General features: G+C 47.2%; 1 protein-coding gene across 1 annotated transcript in view; it reads left to right on the top strand.

Annotated features, from left to right (window-relative positions):
* Positions 1 to 10,395: 10,395 nt before the first annotated feature.
* The window catches only part of LOC115474249 (major vault protein-like), a 91,898-nt gene continuing 85,316 nt past the window's right edge, over positions 10,396 to 16,977 (top strand). The window contains exons 1-3 of the mRNA XM_030209635.1: positions 10,396 to 10,797; positions 14,364 to 14,513; positions 15,009 to 15,204. Of these exons, the coding sequence (XP_030065495.1) occupies positions 14,392 to 14,513; positions 15,009 to 15,204 (318 nt within the window). The 5' untranslated portion in view covers positions 10,396 to 10,797; positions 14,364 to 14,391. The remainder of the gene's footprint in view (positions 10,798 to 14,363; positions 14,514 to 15,008; positions 15,205 to 16,977) is intronic.

Genomic DNA, 16,977 nt, shown 5'->3' with positions numbered 1-16,977 from the left:
ATACATCAATACTGGTATTATCCTGGCCATTCTATCGCAAGGATTTTCACAAATAACAGGCTCATTTTCAAAAGAGAAAAACATCCAAAAAGTGGTGTAAGTCTGCATTTGGATGTTTTTCTCACAAAAACGTCCAAATCAGCATTTTCAAAACCTATTTTTAGATGTTTTTCTCTGAAGTCCGCCAGAAGTGCATCCAAATCTCAAGGGGAAGTGCCAGGGCATGTTCAGGGCGTTCCTAAGACTTAGACGTTTTTCAGACATAATGGAACAAAACAAAACCATCCAGGACTAAAACTTAGACGTTTTGAGCTAGACCTGTTTTTATTATGAATAAGGCACAAAATGTTGCCCTAAATAACCAGATGACCACTGGAGGGAATCAGGAATGACCTCCCCTTATTCCCCCAGTGGTCACTAACCCCCTCCCACCCCCAGAAAATGTGATTAAAAACATTACTTGCCGGCCTCTAATGTTATACTCGGGTCCATTAGAACAGCATGCAGGTCCCTGGAGTAGTCTAGTGATGGGTGCAGTGCACTGCAGACAGGTGGACCCAGGCTCCTACCTCCCCATACCTGTTATACTTGTGGAGAAAACTGTGAGCCCTCCCAAACTCACCAGAAACCCACTGTACCCACATATAGGTGCCCCCTATAGGTGCCCCATACAGGTGTAGTGGTGTACAGTTGGGGATACTGGGTTTTGGGTGGGTTTTGGGGGGCTCAGTGCACAAGGTAAGAGAGAAATGGTGAGATGTGTACCTAGGAGCATTTTATGAAGTCCACCGCAGTGCCCCCTAGGATGCCCTATTGCTTTCCTGGGATGTCAGGGGGACCACACAGTGGTGTGCTGGTAAATGTTTAACAACATGCTCTCTCCCCGGTCCACCTCTGCGCCCCCCCCCCCCCCACAAATTGCAGAGCTGGCTATAGCTGGAGAGAGAGCCTGGGGGGAGAGTTCAATGCATTACTCTAGGAAAAAAAAAACTAAATGATCCCAGGTTCCAATCTAATTCATGTTTAATGTGAGATAAAATGCCATAAATAAGTAAATAAATATAAACTTTTAATGTTGAGCACCTGATTCTCAAAGTGGACATATTCCAAACACTATAATGTTTGTCTGGTGACCTTTGTTGTCTGGTGACTTTGTTGTTCTGATCATGCTGGCCCAGTATCCGATTCTGCTGCTATCTGTCCTCTTAACTCAGTTTCCAGGGCTTCCTTTCCATTTATTTCTTTACTTTCCGTTTTTCTTCTTCATTTCTTGCCCTACATTCATAAATAAAAGCTGGGTCCTCCGCAGACTTGACTGTCCAGTGAATCTGCCTATTTTCTTCATCCATATGCAGTTTTTCTCCTCTTTTCCTTTTCCCTCATCTCATCTCCTTCCTCACTCTTCCCTCCCCTCCATCCATGTCCAGCATTTCTTCTCACTCCCTTCCCTCTCCTCCATCCATGTCCAGCAACCCTCCTCTCCCCTGCCCTCCACTCCATTCACTCGTCCAGCAATCCTCCTCTCCCCCCTGCCCACCCCTCCATCCACCCATGTCCAGCAACTCACCTCTCCCCTGCCCTCCACTCCATCCATCCATGTCCAGCAACTCTCCTCTCCCCTGCCCTCCCTCCATCCATCCATATCAGCAATTCTCTTCTCTCTCCTGCCCCCCTCTATCCATCCATACCCATCGATTCTCTTCTCTCCCCTGCCCCCCTCCAGCCGTCCATACCCAGCGATTCTCTTCTCTCCCCTGCCCCCCTCCAGCCGTCCATACCCAACGATTCTCTTCTCTCCCCTGTCCCCCCTCCAGCCACCCATATCCAGCAACTCTCCTCTCCCCTGCCCTCCCTCCATCCATCCATATCAGCAATTCTCTTCTCTCTCCTGCCCCCCTCTATCCATCCATACCCATCGATTCTCTTCTCTCCCCTGCCCCCCTCCAGCCGTCCATACCCAGCGATTCTCTTCTCTCTCCTGCCCCACCTCCAGCCGTCCATACCCAGCGATTCTCTTCTCTCCCCTGCCCCCCTCCAGCCGTCCATACCCAACGATTCTCTTCTCTCCCCTGTCCCCCCTCCAGCCACCCATATCCAGCAACTCTCCTCTCCCCTGCCCTCCCCTCCACCCATGTCCAGTAACTCTTCTCTCCCCTGCCCTCCCTCCATTCATCCATATCAGCAATTCTCCTCTCTCCCCTGCCCCCCTCCAGCCACCTATACCCAACGATTCTCTTCTATCCCCTGCCTCCCCCTCCAGCTACCCATACCCAGTGATTCTCTTCTATCCCCTGCCCCCCCTCCAGCCACCCATACCCAGCGATTCTCCTCGCTCCCCTCCAGCCATCCATACCCAGCGATTCTCCTCTCTCCCCTCCCCCTCCATCCATCCATATTCAGCAGCTGTCCTCTCTCCCCTGCCCTCCCCTCCCCTCCATGTCCAGCAACTTCTCCTCTCTCCCTGGGCCCTGCCTTCCCATCCATCTCCATCGATGGCTTTGATGCTCCTCTCCCCTGCCCTCCCGCTCCAATGTCCACCTGCCCGCCCTTCCCCAAACATCCCTCGTTTTGCTCCTGCCTCCTGGGGGGTTTAAATCGTTGATTTACCTCCGTCGCAGCAGCAGCAGTGAAAGCCCATCTCTAGCCTTCCCATCGTTTCCTGTCAGTGTCCCGCCCTCGCGGAAAGAGGAAATGACATCAGAAGAAGGCGGAACACTGACGGGAAAGAAGGGAAGACTAGAGACGGGCTTCCACTGCAGCTGCTGCAATGGAGGTAAATCAACGATTTAAACCCCCCAGAGTGGCAGGAGTGTAAGCATGGCTTGTGGCGCCCTCCTGCCATGCTTACCTCACTTACTGCCGGGTTGCGTCACCCTTGGGAGCCGGCTCGCCTGCCAGAACAACTGGCTCACAAGAGCTTTAAAAATGTAACAACCGCGAGCCGGCTCCAGCACACCACTGCCAGTCTACTAAAAATGCTGGCTCCTCCTACATCCCAATGGCTTGATTTTGTGTGTTTTGCACTTGGACTTTTTTATTTTTTTTCGAAAATGAACCAAAAAAACCAAAACGTCCAAATCACAAAATGTTATTCAGAACAGTATTTTTGAAAACAAAAGAAAGAGGTTTTTCTCTTTTGAAAATGACCTTCTTTCCTATTTGGATTTTGGACGTTTTTTGAAAAATGTCCTAAGTCGGACTTAGACATCATATTGAAAATGCCCCTCTTTGCCTCATAATTGATAAGTAATAGTAGTCTAAGATTCAAGGTAAAGGGGGGTTATGTCCCCGTCCCCATCCTTGTGGTTACCGCAGGTCCCGTGTCCCTGTGTCATTCTCTAGTTAGAAGTATTAAGCCTCAGAGACATTGTAAATAAACGTTGTTTGCCATTTATCACTTGCCTATATGTGCAACTGTTTTACATTTTAAAATTTTATTTAATTTCTTAGATGCTGCCTGCAAGCCTGGAAGATATTGAAGTGCTATACATTAAGGTACAGTAGTTGCATTTGTTTGATTTAAGAGACTTGATTTTATTAAACAGTTCAGAACAGCATTTGGAGCAAACTAGCTTATTGAGAGAATGCACAGTATGCAGAGAGAGTGAGGCTGCCCATGGCTTCCCAGAGGATTCTGGTTCTGGCCCTGGTCCCAACCAAAGATATTGTTTATGTAAAGGAGTTATCCATATTCTGGGTATACACCGAAGCACTGATATTCAGCTGGCAGCGGTCAGCGTTTTTCTGGTTGCTGCCAACTTTATGCCCATCGATGACAGGCCATGTTAGTGCACCAGCATTGAATATATGGACATATGTGGCCAATTAACACTTATGTGGTTAAGTGCAATATTTATTTATTTATTTATTTATTTATTTATTTATTTATTTGTCGCATTTGGATCCCACATTTTCCCACCTATTTGCAGGCTCAATGTGGCTTACATAATACCGTAAAGGCTTTCGCCTAGTCCGGTAGAGAAACAAATACAAGGTGATATTGTGGTCGAATAAAGGTACATGTGTATCAGGTGCATCCTATTTAGGGGGTTACCTTAGGCAGTTAAAGCACTGAACATTGGAACTTAACTACATAAGTGCAGTCTCTACTCCCAGACTGCCCACAAATTAGCCAGTTTCAGCTTAAGTACTAACTGTGATCATATGTGATGATCTTAAGGTGGCCAAACGGGTAGAAAAGGTAAAGGCAAAAGCTAGAAGGATGCTTGGGTACATAGGGAGAGGAATGATCAGTGGGAAAAAGGAAGTGATGATTTGTATAAGACTCTGGTGAGATCTCATTTAGAATATTGCGTACAATTCTGGAGACCGCTCCTTCAGAAAGATATAAACAGGATAAAGTCGGTCCAGAGGGTGGCTACTAAAATGGTCAGTTGTCCTTGTCATAAAGCAGATGGGGACAGACTTAAAATCTCAATATTTATACATGGAAGAGCATCACCCGCTGTCACTTTATCATGCTTATGTCATGTGGTTGTATTTGATATGTTATCAATAAAAATTGTTGAACCATAAATAGTCATCATACACAAAACTAACTGATTGATTACCTGATCTGGCAGTGAAAGGATGGTGTTTTTTTTTTAACCTGGTAGATGAATCTAGGTAAAGGGAGAGACCAGGATATCTTATATTGCTAATTTAAAAAAGGGGGGTGGAGGGGGAGGGTGTGTGATGTGGTGGGCATGATGTGCTGAAATGTCTTTTGGGCTTGCCATCCCAAATATTTCTGGATAGAGAAACCACTGGGCAAGGCTGTGTGGGTTATAAATCTTTTAAATAAATAAAGGAGACCAGAGGAAAAAAAGGTAGAACACAGTGCTGGGAATGCCAGCCGAGGAACCGAGAAATCAGGCCCGTGCCAAGGGTCTATGCCGCCCCCCCGCAGACGAACTGTTGGCGCCCCCCCCCCGCAGAAGAACAGTTGGCGCCCCCCCGCAGAAGAACAGTTGGCGCGCGCGCACCCCTCTCCCCCCCCGTGAAGATTATCGCTGCGCGCCCTGGGGGCCTTTAAATCTTTTACTTGCAGTCGCAGCAGCGTCTGTGAAAGCGGAGCGCTGCCGACGTCTCCCTTCCCTTCGCGCTCTTGGTTCCCTCAGTGTCCGCCTTCTTCTGATGTCAGAAGAAGGCGGGACACTGAGGGAACCAACGAGTGCAAGGGAAGGGAGACGTCGGCAGCGCTCCGTTTTCACAGACGCTGCTGCGACTGCAAGTAAAAGATTTAAAGGCCTCGGCGGCGCAGGGCGAGGGTAAGCACTGCGGCGGTGCCCTCCAGAGGTGGGCACCCTCCTGCGGTGCTTACCCCGCTTACCGCATCGGCACGGCCCTGCCAGAAATGCACAGAATAGACAGGTGGGAGAGGTGACAGCAAGATGAAACCCTTCCTTCTTTCCTACCGGAAAGGACTCTGCTCCCCCCCCCCCCCCCCCCCGCTAAGTTAAATCTCCTCCTTGCTTTTCATTTCTCCTCCTCTTGGTGCAGGGAACTAGGGAGTGGCTGTGCAAGTTAACTTCCTCATCCTCACCTCTGGCAGCAGAGAAAGTGAAACCGACTTGTCTTGCAGATAACTTGGGCCCTGCAAACGTGTACAGTGCACTCCATTTAAGTGCATGCCATACTTCGGTCCCGTTTTTGGCGCCATCAGCTTCTATGGGGACAAACTTCGGTTTAGCGCACCACTGATAAGTGCAAGATTTGCTTATATGCATGGTTTAAGACCTCTCCTCTGCAGGAAAAACTCCGCATAAGCGCAGGCACGGAATATGGAAGCCGATTGGCACGTGATAAAGGGGCGATAAATTTGAAATCTCATTGGTTAACTGCCACAGGCAGAATAAGTGAAAGTTGTTAGAGTGTACACTGGAGTGGTCGTCATCATTGCGCAACTGTAAGACTTTAACACTGGCTGAACAAATAGAAGTTCTTACAAAATTAGAAAACAAACAAAGTCAAGCATCTATTGCTAAAGAATATGGTGTCAATCCCAGTCAAATTTCACGTATCTTGAAGCAGAAAGATCAGCTTCTGAAGACTGGCAACACAATACAAATCCACACAGGAAACGTAAACGGGCGGGAAAAGCTAAGGTTATAGAAGATGCTCTTCTTCGGTGGTTTTCTCAAGTCAGGAGCAGACAGTTTCCTGTCAGTGGTCCACTGCTTATGGAGAAAGCTAATCAGCTAGCTTGAAGTCTTGGACTAACTGAATTCAAAGTCACTGTTGGATGGTTGGAAAGATGGAAGAAGAAGAAGAACATAAAATTCAAGAAACAGCATGGTGAGAAACAAGACGCTGATGACTTTGGTGCTGAAAATTGGGTTGTTTCAGGTCTTCCTACCATCTTGAACGAGTTTGCACCTCGTGACATTTTCAATGCTGACGAAAACGGTCTCTACTGGCTAGCGATTCCTGATGGAACATTTGCATTCAAACAAGCCATAACTACAGGAAGTAAAACGTCGAAGGACCGACTGACGATCCTCCTTTGCTGCAATATGGATGGGAGTGAGAAGTTGGAACCACTCGTCATTAGAAAGAGCAAACAGCCCCATTGCTTCAAGAATGTTAAGTGACTTCCTGTGTCATACGAGGCTAACGCAAATTCATGGATGACTGGGGAAATTTGGAAGCAGTGGCTAAAGAAGTTAGACACTAGAATGCAGGCACAAAAGCGTCAGATTTTGTTGCTTTGTGATAATTGTGCTGCACACAGTGATGATATCAAGCTGTCTAACATCAAGGTGGTCTTCCTGCCACCAAACACTACCTCTCTGATCCAACCTATGGATCAGGGCATAATAGCCAATTTCAAAAAACATTATTGGGCTCTTGTGCTACGTTGTCTGATGAGCGTTATGGATGACCAGACTGGCAAAGATAAACGTGCTGTTGAACTGGCTTGTAATCTATCACTGTTGGATTCCCTACAAAAGCAGAAAGAAGCCTGGAATCATGTTACACAGGCAGCCATTGTGAACTGCTACAAGCGGGCAAGCTTTGTTAAGGATGTAGAGAGGGACGAAACAGATGCAGCTGTTGCAAATGCATCAGATGAACAGGCTATTGACATCCCAGCCGGTGTTACTGAAGAGGAGTTTCATCACTACGTAGCTGTTGATTACGATCTACAAACAGCTGACGACAGCACTGATGTCGAGATATGGGCCGACACGCAGGCAACGGCTGATGATGAAACAGATGATGAAATGAGCAGTGAGGCACATGCTGACGAAATTCAACAACCTCCTGTCACTTTTGCAAGAGTGCTGGAGAGTCTTAACACCGTGCGGGCCTATCTGGAGGTCACTGGATGTCAGTGCTATGACAGTTTTTACCGTCTGGCAGACGTAGTCTATGGAACTCACAGACACAATAGTGTACAGAGGACTATGACTGATTACTTCAAGTAAGCCTAACGTCAGTTAACAGAGACTGTATATTGTACTTATAATCAGTACAGTACATATGTTTATCAGATGTCAAGCTTCTTTGGGTCACAACGGTTAAGTGCACACTCCGGTTAACTGAATATATTTCTTTGGTCCCAGACATAGACGCCGACTCCATGGGTGCTGTGGGTGCTCGAGCACCCCCAATATTTTCAAACCTGCCCTCCTTGCTTTCCTGCCGCTCATAAAACTAATTTTACATGACTGAATGGCAGTGAAAGAAGTAGAGTACAGGCTCCGTCTTCACCTTTCTCTTTCCCTCTCAGCTGTGCTCCTGCCCTTGCATAAACAGGAAATGAGGGCGGGACCACAGCTGAGAGGGAAGAAGAAAGGTGAAGACGGAGCCGGCTTTACTCTGCTGCTTTCGTTCAGTCAGGTAAAATTAGTTTTAAGAGGTAGGGCAGGGAAGAAATCGCTGAACATTGATGCTGAGCAGGGGGCAGGGGAGAGAGGAGAGTTGCTGAACATGGATACAGGGGGGGCAGGGGACAGGGGAGAGAGGAGAGTTGCTGAACATGGATACTGGGGAGGGCAGGGGACAGGGGAGAGAGGAGAGTTGCTGAACATGGATACAGGGGAGGGCAGGGGACAGGGGAGAGAGGAGAGTTGCTGAACATGGATACAGGGGAGGGCAGGGGAGAGAGGAGACTTGCTGAACATGGATACAGGGGAGGTCAGGGGAGAGAGGAGACTTGCTGAACATGGATACAGGGGAGGTCAAGGGAGAGAGGAGAGTTGCTGAACATGGATACAGGGGAGGGCAGGGGAGAGAAGAGAGTTGCTGGACATAGATGCAGGAGAGGGCAGGGGAGAGAGGAGAGTTGCTGGACATGGATGCAGGGGAGGGCAGGGGAGAGAGGAGAATTGCTGGACATGGATGCAGGAGAGGATAGGGGAGAGAGGAGAGTTGCTGAATATTGATGGCTGGGAGGGCAGGGGAGAGATGAGAGTTGCTGTACATGGATGCAGGGGAGGGCAGGAGAAATGCTGGAAATGGATGGAGGGGAGGGAAGACAGGAGGAGATGCACATGGATGGAGTGGAGAGAGGAAAAATGCTGGACATGGATGGAGGAGAGGGAAGAGAGGAAGTGAGATGAACATGGATGGAGGGGCGGAGAGAGGAAAAATGGACATGGATGGAGGAGAGGGAAGAAAGAGGAAGGAGTTGCATATGGATGGAGGGGAGTGAAGAAAGAGGAAGGAGACGCATACTGACAGAGATGAGGGAAAGGGAAAAGAGAAGAAAAACTACACATGGATGGAGAAAATAGACGCCGGATGGCAAGAGGGAAGAGAGGGGGCAGATGCTGGATGGAAAGGAGAGAGAGAGGGGGCAGATGCTGGAAGGAAAAGGGGGAGAGAGGGGGTAGATGCTGGATGGAAAGGGGGGAAAGTTGAAGATTGAGCAAAGAAGAAACAAGAGACTGGGACCAACACGATTAAAAACAGTAAACGGCCAGACCACAAAGGTAGGAAAAAATGAATTTTATTTTTAGTTTAGGATAAAGTAGTATGGTAGCTGTGTTAATAAATACAGAAAATGGAAGTAATGTTTGCTGGACTAATTTTAATACATTTTTGACTAATGTTTGGAGACCAAACCCTCCTTTCTTGTGTCAGAACAGAATACCATAACAGCAGTATACTGTCCTGACCTGAGGAAAGAGGTTTTGGCCTTTGAAAGCTAATTGAAAAATGTATTTAGTCCACTAAAATGATATTATATTTTCCATGTTTTGTTTTATTTGTATTTGTTAACCTATAGTAAAGTGATTGAAATATGTCAGTTTTTGAAATTTGCATCTCTTTATATTTGCACAGTACAGGGGGATTGAGGGGTGGGACTGTTCAGGGAAGAAGTCCTGGTGCAGGTTGCAGGCAGCCTATGAGTGGCGCCGCCACTGCCCAGTCAGGGCCAGTCTTAGCAAGTGTGGGGGCCCTATGCAGACCAATTTGGTGGGGCCCCATTCTAGCCCCACCCCCACCCTAGCTCCGCCCCATTGATAAGAACCCTAGAACAGCAAGGTGATGTCAATCCGTTCGATTATGCCCCTCCATGTTACTATGTCAATACTGCTACTTTTCCTGATCAGCAGCAGCGGAGCAAAACACCACAACTTACACATGGGGTTGGCAGCTCTGCCCCAGAACCCTAGAACAGCAAGGTGATGTCAGAGGGGGCAGGACTGACAGCCATGGTAAAGAGATTGCGGCCCTGCATGTGAGCTGTGGTGTTTTGCTGCTGGTATGGCAGTGGGAAGGAGAAGGGAAAGGACTTGCTGACTTTTCTTTAAAAAGAAGGTGCTGGGCCACATGGCTGTGCATCTTAGAAGGACCAGTGGCTGCAGGTCTGGAACTAGAGGCAACAGGAGGAACCGGAAGGTCCACTGACACCGCCTGCTTGGAACTGACGTTATCCTTACAACTAATACTGGGACTGTTAGTAGTGTTTAGCCCAAGACGATGAGAGGTATCAGGTCAGTTTAAGACTCGAGAGCGTAGCACCAAGTGGGCCTGGAGAGGTAGATTCCTCCCAAAGTTTGCCAGTTTTACAGACGCTGATTGTTGTAGGAAGAAAGCGGCAAATGAAAGGGTCGAAGCACACAACACAAAGTCAGAAAGAGCATCAAGCGCCGTCAAGCATGGAATACTGAAGAGTCATCAATAAAGCACTCTTGAGTATCCCCAGCTTGACAGCCCTTGACGCTTTTTCTGATTTTTGTTCTACTATGAAAGCAAAAGCACAACGACCGACCGGTCCCAGCCCAGTAGCGAGGAGGAGGAGATTGGCCAATCGCGTGCCGCTCTCTCCACCCACGGACGGAACGGATGGAGGAGCCAATCGCCTCGCGTGCAGCTCTCTCCACCCATGGGCGGAACGGATGGGGAAGCAAAGTGGAAGAAGTGCTGTAGTATGTTCTTGCAGCACGGAGCATGGCATGAATATGTCTTAGCTTGCTGCGCCTTCTATCAGTGTTTCTGCTGACTCAGAAGCGCTCTTTCAGTAACTGTAGCTGGGCTCCTGGTCGGAGTGGCCGGTAGTCCTCCATCGTGGCTGCTTGAACATCTCTTTTCTGTCCTTTAGTTCGTATGTGTTCCTGTTGCATTTTTTTTTTCTTCTGATAATACAGATCGCAGAGCAGAAAGCCCACTGGGGACACTGAACAAGCACTTGGTAACTCAGGCCTGCCAGACTTGAGTATTGCTGACCTTTCTCCTGGCAGTTGAGCCACTACTACTACATCTACTTTCTGACTCCCCCCTCCACCCTCGTTCATGCCTAATGATGCCCTATTGCCTCTGAAGGACAATCTCTGCTGTAGTCAGGTAAGCAAAGCTTGTTGCCAACCCAGCTCATTCATTTATGTATACATACCCCACATTTTCCCATACATTTTGAGTTCAATGTAGCTAACAAGCTATATGAAACAAAAAACAAACCCGCACATCTTAGTAAGGAAAGAATTGTAAATATAGAAAGAATTCAGTAATAAAGCATAATGGGGAGAATGGAAGGGGGAGATTTGGCACCAGGATCAATTGACAGAAATTTTTTGAAAAGGAAAGATTTAAAAAAACTTACCTAAAAACAATCTTATATTTTTCGGGAAGGAATTCCAACATTTAGTATCTTGGTATGAAACCGTAGCTGAACATATAGATTTATAAACTACTTTCTTACAGGTAGAAAAATGAAGACACAGGTAGTCTTTTCTACCAAAGGCTGAATTGCCAGAAGGCAAAGTAACAAGGGGCAACATATAGTCAGGGGCAATACAGGATTGACAGGTTTCTAAGCCTCAGCACACTCAAGCCTCATTGAATTTTATATTCCTGTGGTGATAAAATCAGACTCCTGATGCAGGCCATTTAAGCTGAAATATGGCCATGTCAAGTCATATGAATATTATTAAAACATTTCCAGCTATTTTTGTCATCTCTGCTGTGTTGTTTGTCTGGTAGTGTAGATATCCTGTGCTTGTTTCTCCTCTTATAAAATACAAACCATGACAGGATTATGTTTATTGTTCCAGTAGGCGTTTACAGGAATGGTGGATCATGGGCAGAGTTTGCAAGTATGCACATGGACTATAAAATACACCAATCTACTCACCAGAGGCAGACTTTGATTTAGGCCCCTAACTACCTATCAAAATGATTAAATTTGATGGCAATTAGGGGAGAGTCAGCCCCCTACTGTTGTGAGCCCTCGGGCACTGCCCTGTTTTTCCAGCGGTCAGCCCACTCGAGCTACCAGCATATGAACAAATTCTAGGCACAAACACTGTTCATGTGTATCATTGGGATGCCTGCAGCTGGAGTAGGGGTAGCAGAAAGAAAAGGTGGGTGTTTGCCAACCTAGCAGATGATGGTTGGTCCAGGGCAGTATCCCCAGTTTTGTTGGATTGACAACAGAGGTCGTGGCTAAACAATCTCTAAAATTAAGTCTAAAAATCACAAAAAGGCAACAATAATTTCATTTGACATTCCAGCTAAAACTCCAATGTTCTGTTCTGCTTTTCATTAAGCAGTATTCGGTTACATGATATGTGTTGATGTAGAGGTACTGAGTTACCAGCTCATGCAATTTTTTTTCTTTACTGAGGGATGGCAGGGACTACTATAGTCAGGATAAAGGATTCTGCCTTCCTTTTGGTAGAGATCCGCAGCAGAGCAGAGCTAGGTCTGAGTAATCCTGGCCTGTGGTGGTTATCAGGCCAATACCGCCTCCCTAGGTATAGGGATTGTAGTCAAGAGAGCTTCTCCTGAACCTGTCTCGGAAACCAGGCAGAGGCAAGGCAGGGAGCAGTGAAAGGAAAGAGGAAGACGCCTAGAAAGTGGAAAGAGAATGTGTGCGTGTTTATAAACGTAGAAATCGCCGTCGGGGAGCTGTAAAAGCAGTATGAAACTAGAGCATACTGCTCTCAATGTGCCCAAATGCATCCTGGGCCTGAAGGCTGTTTTTCATAACACAGGTAAGTGATAGAATTGAGTTCTAGAGGGCATTGTGGTGAAGGCTGTGTATCATTAGAACGGGCTCGTGACTGAGGATAAGGGTATCTCCTTAGGCCTTCAGCACCCTAAGGAGGTTAGAGCAAATCTGACAGTGTTCGTAATGCAGGTAAACATGCATGTGCTCATAACTCTGATATTTCAGCAAATGCCCAGTACTTCTAGTTGGATAGGGGTAAAGATTTGGAAAGACTTGCAGAGGAAGCATTATTGAAGCCCTGACTGATATCGCTCTGTACTGACAGTGCAAGGTGCAATTCTCAAATCCTGTAGGTGGAAGGGCTTTGCCCACGCCCTCCCAACGTCTTTCTTTCTGTAGTCTGCCTCCTCATTTCTAATCCTCCCAGTCCCTATCCACTTCCCTTGCTTCTGACCTCCTCTCCCCCATTTCTCGCTCTTTCCGTCACTACCTCGCCTGCCTCTTCCAACTTTCCTTTCACTGTGATGTTTATTCTGTAGCTGAAGGCTTTATCTTGCTGCTATACAGGATTTTCTCTGTGAGGCCTTGGCATGAGTGTGGTACCAGGGGATGGTAAACTTATATTACCTCAGCGCTGTGGGTTTCAAAGACCTGGTGGCCTCAATGAGAGAGACCTATTTGTGGTGGTAATCTCTCTCTAAAAGGATGTCTCTTTATGAGGGATGTGGCTGCCACTCCCAGAACTCTTACTGGGCTTGGCAGCTTATGTAAATATAGTTCTACAGATAGATTGTAGTTAAACAACCAGACTTACCTTTTTATTGTATTACTGAATCCTGTTTTGCTATCCCTATTTTGTGCACACCTTTTTTGTTAAAATTTGTCCTTGTAAGCATGGAAGATCCCTAAATCCCATGCTACTTCCCAAAGCCAGGGCCTGAGTCCACAGTACCAGAGGCAGGTCCTATTGTTCATGACCTTTTCATTGGTATAGCAACATACAACGGAGAGGGTCAGATTACACAACACAAGAAGTCCAAAAAAAGCACAAAGTGCTTTCAAGAGTGGTACAAGTGTGCTTTATTGATAACCTGGATATAACAAAAGAGAGGGAACGAAGTACAAACAAAAAAAAACAGCCTTTAAAAATGGAACACAGTTCTTTAACGAATGAGCCTTGACAAGAAGACCCGACACGGGCCGTGTTTCGGTGACTAGCACCTGCGTCAGGGGTCCCCACGTCTCATATAGTAAAAGCTACAAAGCACCAAGGTATCCAAACGTTTGGACTCAGGCCCTGGCTTTGGGAAGCAGCATGGTGGTGCTTTATTGATAACCTGACATGGGCTGGGTTTCAGCGTCAGAAACGCCTGCCTGAGGGATCCATTTGGTCCGGAAAAAAACGCCATGTAAGCGCACCAAAAATGGTCTAATTTTTGACGCACTTACACAGCGGGTTTTTCTGCACCAAGATTTTGATGCTTTGTCTTTAGAGTGGATTTTCATTATGTTGATTTGAGCCACAGCTTATGCAGTCAGTGTCGGTTGTCTGAGGTGACCCCTGAGGCAGGCGTTTCTGACTCTGAAACATGGCCCTTGTCAGGTTATCAATAAAGCACACGTACCACTCTTGACAGCCCTTTGTGCTTTTTTTTGGGACTAATTTACATTGGTATGAAATTATTTTATAGCCATTTGTTTAAATGTCAGCACGTTTGTTGACAGTTGGCAATGCTGCTTCTGAACAGATGGGAGGCACTCACAGAAACTCATAGCATGTGATTGTAACATGCCCTGAACATAGGAGCTGGGGGCCAGTGTGTATTCTGCAAGAACAACTTTTCTTTTAAGAACTACAGAATATTCTCAGTATTGAGGAAATTTCCTCCTCCCATCATTCATCTTTTTTCCCTTTTGCCTGTGTCTCTGGTTCTCTGACTTATTTCCTCTCTCTCTCCAGAGACTTCCATAGCTCCATAGCCCTCACAATGAGTGAAGAAGCTATCATCCGTATTCCCCCCTTCCACTTCATCCATGTGCTAGACCAGAACAACAACATCTCTCGTGTGGAAACTGGGCCCAAGACCTACATCCGACAGGACAATGAGCGGTAAGTGCAATCTCAGTTGTCACTGTGGGGTATGTGCTGTGTGTTTGTGTGTGTGTGGGGGGGGGGGGGGGGCTCTGGAGCCTGCTTATGAAGTGTCCTTGAGGACCTCCTTTCCAGGACAGGGTATTTGTGTGTCGCCAGCTCTAAGAAGGCCTGTGCTATGGGAGCTCTGAGACCCAACAATCTTTTCACATTAAAGCGAGGGGAGAAGCAGTAACACTGAAAGGATACTGTCTTCTGATTCTATTGTGGCTTTCTCCAAAACATAATTCAGAGGAAAGTGAGGCTAAAATGAGCAGTGGGTTTTTTAAGTCATTAGCACTGAGGTCTCTGGTGCAGTAAAGGGTCCAGAAGAAAGAATGCTTGATAGGATCAGTTCCTCAGGCTAATAAAACCAAGCAACAAGAAACACAGTGCACATTAAAAAAAAGCACATACAAAAATAAGATATCCTCTGTTTCTCATAATGAACTGCTTTTTCCTCTTTCTGCTCAGGGTGTTGTTTGCTCCAGTGAAGATGGTGCTGGTTCCACCGCGGCACTATTGCATCATTGAGAATCCAGTGGCCCGAGATGCAGAGCGGCGGCTGCTCCTTGACAATGCAGGACAGGCTCGCTTGCGTCACGGTGACCTGGAAGTCCGGCTTGCACAGGACCCCTTCCCACTCTTTCCAGGCGAGGAGCTGAAACAGGTAACACTGGTGGTAGGGGAGCCAGCCAGGTTTTGTAGAGATTCTTACGGTGAAAGAAGGAAACCCCAAATAAACTGTAAAACTGAACTGCTTTTTCAAAATGCCACATCTTTTCCTTGAGGCATTCGTTTCCTGGTAGGAAAATATAGGGCTCAATATTCAAAGCCATTTCACTGGGAGGATAGGCTGTTGCCCTATTAAATGGTGTGCGGTACCCTGGTGTCATGCCTTGCCCACCCGTGAGTGTGGGCTGAATGACTGTGAAGACCTTTACAGCTCTAAGCCATCCATCCGTGAGCGTGGGCCAAGTGACCTTGAAGACTTCTCTGATGCTCTCAGGCCTCTGTGGGTACAAGATTTCTGTCCTCCAAACAACAGTAGTTATACCCCTCCTTGAATGGGGCGGTTGTCCCATAAATTCCCTTCCAAAGTCTTAACTCAACCTCCTCCCCCAGTGTGGAATCCAGTCCTTGCCAGCTGGGAGCTGGATGTCACCGATTTTTCAGTTCCTTAGTTCCACTCCACACTTCAACAATGTCCAACACAGTGTGGGCCAGAATTCAAACCAAAACACAACTATGTTCCACTGAAAAAACAGTTTTCTTTCAAAATTTTAATTTTTAAAAAGTTATAAAGATATCCCTTATATGTCCAGAGTCAGGCCTCTCACTGGAGCCTGCCCTCCTCCCTCGTAGCTTCTTCCTTTGAGCTACATCCACCCGCAGGCAAGGTTCCAAGGCTTCAAAAGATAAATATCGCCAAACGATAGCAGTTCAGTATGTCCTTGCTTGCATTGTAGTCCTCAGCTTCTGGCCCAGCAACTTTCCATTCAGCCTTCCCACAAAGACTGAGCTCTGTTTCAACTTTCATTCAGTTTTGCCAATTACCCGTCCCCAAAACCCGCCCAAAAAGTTCACACCCCCGCCCCCACCGTCATCAACCCCGCCTCCGCCGTCATCAAACCCCGTCCAAAACGTCATTAGCCCCGCGGCCTGAAAAACCGCACAAAAACCAGCACAAAACCCCCCAAAATAGCCCAAAAAACCACGACCCGCAGCGGACAAAAATTTCCCGCAGCGGGTCGCGGAAAACCGCCCAATTGGGTAGGAAAACCGCCCACCTGGCAACCGTACTTTCATTCTGTTATAGTCTAGTAGACTCCTCCTCTAAGTTCCACCCCAGTACAGGATTGGGCAGAAATTCTAAACCCTTATTCTGACTGGAGGAACTAAGGGGCTGGTCTTTTGAGGGTAGGTGATTTCTCTTGTTCCTAGGGATTGATCTTGCGGTTTACCAGGTCCTTTTCTTATATCACTCCCTCAGGGGCTGAAGCTAATTCTAGTTTTCCAGTCCAGGGGCGTAGCCAGACACCCAATTTTGGATGGGCCTGGGCCCAAGATGGGTGGGCAGAAGAACTTCGCCCTGTCCCACATGTGATTTGGTCTCTCCCTCTCTCGCCTGCATGCCATATGATCTTTAAAAACATCCCCCTCCTCTGAATACCTTGTAAATAGCAGATCTTCGCCTGCAGCGAGCAGCGACTGATACATACTGTTCGCACCGGCCCCACAGTCTTCCCTCTGATGCAACTTCCTGTTTCCGCATAGGCAGGAATATATCAGAGGGAAGGCTGTGGGACCGGTGCGAATAGTATGTATCAGTCGCTGCTTGCTGCAGGCGAAGATCTGCTATTTATAAGGTACTGTATGCAGGAGGGAGTTGGGAGTTTTTGGCTGGTGGGGCTTGAGAATCTCTGCCAGCCCCATCATAGGT

This window comes from Microcaecilia unicolor, chromosome 7, assembly GCF_901765095.1.
Source record: "Microcaecilia unicolor chromosome 7, aMicUni1.1, whole genome shotgun sequence".
NCBI lineage: Eukaryota > Metazoa > Chordata > Amphibia > Gymnophiona > Siphonopidae > Microcaecilia > Microcaecilia unicolor.
Note: the sequence above shows the minus strand (reverse complement) of the source record. Positions and strands in the feature narration are given on the sequence as shown.